Here is a 6,711-nt window from a genome sequence, read left to right as displayed (position 1 = left end):
CAGACAAAGTTAGAAATGCCGTTGGCCTGCCGTGTTGCTTTGTCATTGCGAACATGTTGCATTCCTGCCAGCTATGGACCGTGTTTGCGACTACACGCATGAATGCCATGTCTCGATCAAATGCATCTCTCACGAAGTCACCGCTCTCTAGTTTTTGAGGAGTGATTGTGTTCCTAACATCGTTGGTACGAAATGTGACGGTCTTTTCGACGTCGTTGAACCGCACCACTTTCATGGCGATGTACAAGATGTGAGCTGGTTCCACGCCTCGACGGTGCGAGCACCGTGTGTCACTGGTGGCTTCGGAGAAAGGCGTGGCGTGTGGGCTTGTTATTTTTCGCGGATGACCGAAGTATATCTGCGGAAACAACTCCCCCGCTTGTACGTCGTACAGTAGGGACACGGGAACCTACCATTCTCCGGGAGTGATGGCTAGGTATTGCGTGCCGTCACCGAGACGAGTTGAGTCTACGGCTGCGTCGTCTAAGACAGCCGTGTGCCTCACTGCCTCCATGCCAGGCGCGCACTGAACGGGATCGTCAGGATCCGTAACTTCGGCAATGTCTTCGATCTCACCCACGAAGCAAGAAAGACAGGAAGGGAAACTGCGGGCCGTCGCCAGCGTGAGCGTGCGCCGCGATAACGTCACCATGGGAGAGGAGGTTGATGAACGTGCGCGCAGCGTACCTTGCGGCGACGCAAGGAACTACCTGCTTTTCTCCGCGGTCTCCGACGGCACCCGGGCGTCGTCTGCTACTGGGCGCTTGCGCTACGTTGCCATGTGCCACCAAGAACGTTTTATATGCGAAGCATCTCTTGCTCAGAGGTATGTCCCGCGGCTTTGGCCTTGGCGTCCGCACTCACGCTACGCATGCGCAACTCTCCTCCTTCCCTCTCTCCAACAGCTGCGCATTACTCTCTGCACTTCTGTCCCAGCACCTGCTTGCACTTCTCCTGCGTTCTCCCTTCTGCTCTCGCGGCGCATGCGCTATTCTCCTCTTCTAGTCTCCTCTCCTTCAAGTGGTAGAGCGCTGCGCGCGTTCAGTCCAGCGCTTGCTTCGGTTGACTCCTCTGAAATGCGGGCTCGACATGCCGAAATTCTCTCCTGCGCAACGGCGCGATGACCGTCAGCGCATGCGCGTCCCCTTCCCCTATCTCTCCTCTCCTACGCTGCCCCCCTCTCACGCGCCTGTCGATCACGTTCCCCTCTCACCCTGTGAGAATTAACGGCCAGGCTAGAGGGAAGACACGACGGGCGTAGTGTTCCTGTTCGCGTTCCACGACGCGAGGTCGGTAGCACGCTCAACGAACGCCAACGGAACGCTATTGTGCAAGTGCTCCGGCTTCGCATCGCCTCATGGTGACCTTTAGCGGGAGATGGTGTAATTTTTTTGCCAGATGTGTTTGATCTAAGGAAACAAAACGCATGTAGAGCATCTTGCGTCGACAGGCAGACACAAGAGACCCAGAACAAAAGTGCCTTTATTGTTGTAGCGTCTTGTCTTTTATAAGCAATGCCAGCCTCATGGTTGCTAGACTTGCTACACAATTCCGATACACCTCCGTTCCTGTGAAGGAACACAGAAAGAAAACAATATGAATTTAAGGAATTTGCTGAAAGTCTCTTCCATAGGCGAGGCGAGAGGGCCCCTTTCTAGACCTTGCACTACGGCGAGCACCAGCCTCTTCGCTGACGAGCGGCTGGTCATCCTCGACCGCTGAGCCGAAGGATTCTGTTGCAACAGGGAGTTGCGAAGGAGTCCCTGACGTCTGATCGGCTTTCGGTGCGGTTAATAAAGACCACGGAGTGGCTGGCTGTGGTCCTGGTGATAATTCAGAGTGGCCATTATCCTGTCGCTGTCCACCTTGTGGCTCGCCCGAGTATGGAGCACGCCGCACGTTCTCCGGCTGCGTTACTGCGGCATCATCCCAGTCATCGTCATATGTAGTGTGACGCTCGCTAAAATCCTCTTGGGTCTTGAGCAAGTGTTGGCGATTTCGACGAAGGCGGCCTCCATCTTCCGTGCGGACTTGATAGGATCGAGGTGCGAGCGGTTTTGCGACCCACGCTTTTGTTGTCCAGCCGTTTTTCCCTAGAATTCTTACTTGCCCACCTTCGTTCAGTGGTGGAAGTGGATGCTTTGATTGGCTTGCTTGTGTGTGTTTCTTGACCTCAGGAGCATGGCATTCAGCGAAATCGGGCAGTCGGCTCCTCAGCTTTCTGCAAATAAGCAGCTCACACGGTGCTCTCCCATCTTCCAGTGGTGCCATCCTGTAATTCAGAAGACCAATCCATAAATCTTCTTTGGCAAACAATGTCTTCTTGAGCAAACGCTTCATTATTTGCACTCCCTTCTCTGCTAGACCGTTTGAACGAGGGAACCCCGGACTTGACACTATATGCCTGAAGTCGCACTTTCTGGCGAAGGAGCGAAATTCTTGTGAAACGAACTGTGGTCCGCCATCTGTGCACACTTCGAATGGAATTCCATGACGCGCAAAGATTAGTCCAAGCTGATCAATTACATGGCGGCTTGTCGTACGTGAGAGGAGCTGCAGTTCGGGGTAGTTAGAGTATGCGTCATATACAGCAAGGTATGTTTTCCCGGCGTGTTGAAAGAGGTCAACTCCTACACGGGCCCAAGGTAGAGAAGGGGGATGGCCCGTTGGTAAGGGCGGTTCATCTGGTTGCCGGTATGCATATCGTCGGCACGTTGGACATTTAGATACCATTTCTGCTATTTGCGCGACCATGCCGGGCCAGAACATTAGTAGCCTTGCCATTCCTTTGCATTTGGCAATCCCTAAGTGCCCTCCATGAACTCTTTGTAGCATCGTTTTTCTGAGCTTTTTTGGAATTACGACTTTCGATCCTCGCAGGAGTACGCCGCTAACGCATGTTAGCTCCGCTTCGAAAGGTGCTAAAGGCCCTGTAACTTTGCTGCCACTTTCCAACGCCTCGATCACTTGCCTTAGGTCGTCGTCTGCCTTGGTTTCTTCTGCCAGGCGGTACATCATCGCTGGACTGACGAGGGTATTTAACACTGAGGTTGCATGGATTGTGACGTCATCAGCATCATGTTCACTGGCGCTCTTGTCGCTGCCTGCTATCCTGGACAGTGCGTCAGCCAACTGCAAGTCCTTTCCAGCAACGTACTGCAGTGAGATGTCAAATGGCATTAAACGCAAGAAAAAACGTTGTAGACGAGGCGGCATGTCACACAAGTTCTTTTGGGCAACTGCGAGCAGGGGTCGGTGATCTGTTTCGACTGTCGTGTGGAAGCCAATTATAAAATCACGGAACCTTTCACATGCGTATGTTATTCCAAGCGCTTCCTTTTCTATTTGGGCGTATCTTGACTCGGTGTCTGATAATGATCGTGAAGCGTAGGCAACTGGACGCCAGTTCTTGCCGTGCAGCTGTAGAAGGGCTGCGCCTAGCGCGAAACTAGACGCGTCTGCTGTTATTTTCGACCGTCTTGACGAATCGGATACTGCGAGCACAGGCTCAGTTGATAAGAGGTCACACAATTCTTTCCACTCTTTATCGTGCGCACTCGTCCAGTCAAACAAATGATCACGCTTGAGCAATGCGCGCAAGTTCCGAGTCCTTTCTGACAAGTTTGGTATGAACATGCCGAAATAATTTACAGCGCCTAACAGCTTCTGCACTCCTTGCTTCGATGTAGGTACAGGCATGTTAGCAACGCATTTGACCAGCTGTGCGTCTGGTTTGCTGCCGTCTTTAGAAATTAGGTTACCCAGAAAGTGCACTTCCTCAACGCCAAAGACGCATTTTTCGCGATTGAAAGTGAGGCCAGCTTCCTGCGCTGCCTTTAGAACGCAAACACGTTATTCATTGCCTTCTGAAACACTTCACTTGCCATTCGAATTCCAAACGGAAGCCTAAGAAAACGGTAGCGTCCGTACGGTGTGCCGAATGTGCAGATTTTTGATGACGTTTTGTCAAGCGCGATCTGGTAAAATCCCCCGTTAGCGTCTAGTTTGCTGAACACTTTGGCTCCAGCTAGCTCCGACTCTATTTCATCTCGGGATGGGAGCTGATAATGTTCCCGTTTTAAGCAACGATTAACATGCCGAGGGTCCATGCAAATGCGCAAACCACCATTCTTTTTCAGGACAACGACCAGAGGACTTACCCAGTCAGAGGGCTCCTCTACCTTTTCAATGATGCCGTGTCGTTCCATACGTGCAAGCTCAGCCCGCATTGGCTCTCGGATGTAGTACGGAACACGACGTGCTGGCAACGCGACTGGCGTCGCCCCTTCTTCAACGCGTAGGCTGCAGGTTTCCTTACAACCCCAGACCTGAAAACAGCTGTGGAAATCGCTGACAATCCTGGACTCCAGATGTCCTTGAACCTGCAGGCACTGTGCCCTTGAAATCAAACCGAAGCGTTCACAAGTCTCCAGTCCCAAGAGCGCTTGCTTGCCTTTCTTAACGACGAAAAAGTCTGTTCGCTCCTCGATTTCGCCGATGCGTAGCGGCAAGGTGACGACTCCAAAATGCTTGATTACACCACCGTCGTAGCCTGTCAGTACCGTTGCTGAAGGTCGAGTTGTCGCTGTCTTGCCGAGCTTGAGAACCAGGGAGTGGGGAAGAAGGTTGGCCTGCGCGCCTGTGTCCACCTTTAGCTTTGTGTCATGGTTGGCCAGCTTTGTGGCGATTACCCATTCCGAGTTTCTCGATACGTCGTTCACGCTTACCACTAAAACTTGAAACTCGTCATCGGATTCCTCGGTTTGTTCTTGGGGCGCATTATGATAGTCAACTTGTTGAACGCTCTTTCGCGCCTTGCAGCAAGCTGCAAAGTGACTCTTCTTGTGGCAGACGCCACATGTCTTGCCCCATGCCGGGCACGTCCTTGGTGGATGCTTTCGCCCACAGTACATGGATTCCTTTTTTGGCGAGCTCTTTGGTTCCCGTTGTTTTTTTCGTACAGCGTTGAGCTGGGCTTCGCTGTGCTCCCAAGTTTGGTTTTGACTCTCAACGATTTCAGCCGTTTTACAGTACTCTATTGCTTTTTCCAACGTGAGGTTCCCCTCTCGCAGAAGTCTCGCCCTCAATTTGCTGTCTTTCGTGCCGCACACCAGTGGGTCTCGAACCATAGAATTTTTCAGCTCTCCGAAATTGCAGTACTGCGACTTTAGCTGAACATCTCTCAAAAATTGCTCAAATGGCTCGTCCTCAAGCTGCAGGCGTGTTCTAAAGACATAGCGTTCGTAGGTTTCATTTCGCTTCGGACTACAGTATTCTTCAAACTTCTGCACAATTACATCGTAGTCCTCGCGTTGCTCATTCGTCAGTTGAAAGGTGTTAAAAACATCGATTGCTTCCTGACCTGCAACGTGAAGGAAGATTGCTGCTTTCTGGGCCTTAGTCCGTTGCGGCGTCGTTGTTGTGGCCTTGAAGTATAGCTCCATGCGTTGACGAAATTTTGTCCAGTTTTCTGCAGGAGCTTCGGAAAGCACCAGACGCTCGGGCGGCGGCAACGCTTCCATGGTGGCGTTTTAGCTGGCGGGACGCTGGGCTTGTATTTCTGACACCATGCGTCGACAGGCACACACAAGAGACCCAGAACAAAAGTGCCTTTATTGTTGTAGCGTCTTGTCTTTTATAAGCAATGCCAGCCTCATGGTTGCTAGACTTGCTACACAATTCCGATACACCTTTCTGATTATTTATATTTTGCATGAGGCGCTTTTCATACGACAACGAAATGAAGAAACTGGCTCACTTGAAAAAGTAGACTATCTGCAATCGTAGCTAGGTGGGTCGAAAATCACACATGGTGTAGCTTGGTGATAGATTTCTAAGTTCTTCGATATAACAAAATACTGGCATTTGTGGTAGCATATTTGCATGGACCATTGAAAATTACCGATCAACAGGACACAGAACTACTGCGCGGGGAAAGAAAACGTACATTTCCGAAGCACGTTTGGGCAGACGTGGACCGACGGAACAGCAGAGCAACGTCTGCTGCTCGCTTCGAGCAGTGAGAATCAATGCTTCGTAAGTACGGCACTGTGTGGCTTCCCTACGGTGCGAGTGTTGTCTTTGTAAACGTTCGCTAATAAGCAACAACGGGGCGTAGGTGGTGTCTCCCCAACTGCAAATGCGGATGCAAATCCTGCGCGGAAAACGTTCGAACTTTCAACGCTCCAACTGACCATGAACGCATGCAAGAATGCAACTGAGAGCAAGCGACTACGTCTACAAAAGAGCATTTTTGCAGCGGAATGCTCAGCATGTGTAATACAACGCTAAGCTCAGACATCCTCGACCAGCTGAAGTTCTCGAGACTCCTTGAACCGGCACCTTGCATTTTAAAGAAATTTTACCTGACTTGTGCACAGAAAGGAAACCAAGGACCGGTCGGATATTCCCTGATATTACCGACAAAATTAGCGTCAAACAAGCTAAGGTGGAGAGTACTTTGAGAGTACTCTTACGTGTCGGAAGTCAACGGCGAACATAGTGACAACCTCGAAGCTGCTTCAGACTTCCAGGTAAGCTGCGTCCACAATAAGGTGTGCCTCTCAGCTCTTCGTATCTGTTTGTTGTAGCTCATCATTAAAAAATCGTTATCACGAAGTTCCCGAAGAAAACACTTGCCAGAAGAGCTTGGACACGTGAGAATTACTTTTTTTTGTTTAGGTATATGGATGTAAGAAACTCTTTTATCCG

The 6,711-nt window shown here is 50.9% G+C and overlaps 1 protein-coding gene across 1 annotated transcript; it reads right to left on the bottom strand.

The window, feature by feature from the left end:
* Positions 1 to 1,705: 1,705 nt before the first annotated feature.
* Positions 1,706 to 5,522, bottom strand: LOC119382232 (uncharacterized). Its single transcript, XM_049413052.1, has 3 exons — positions 4,161 to 5,522; positions 2,972 to 3,156; positions 1,706 to 1,823 (listed from the first exon to the last, which is right to left on the bottom strand). Exons 1-3 carry the CDS (start codon positions 5,520 to 5,522, stop codon positions 1,706 to 1,708), a joined length of 1,665 nt encoding a protein of 554 aa, XP_049269009.1.
* Positions 5,523 to 6,711: the final 1,189 nt, after the last annotated feature.

Source organism: Rhipicephalus sanguineus, chromosome 2 (genome assembly GCF_013339695.2).
Source record: "Rhipicephalus sanguineus isolate Rsan-2018 chromosome 2, BIME_Rsan_1.4, whole genome shotgun sequence".
NCBI lineage: Eukaryota > Metazoa > Arthropoda > Arachnida > Ixodida > Ixodidae > Rhipicephalus > Rhipicephalus sanguineus.
The sequence above is the reverse complement of the archived record's forward strand: the minus strand, read 5'-3'. Positions and strand labels throughout refer to the sequence as shown.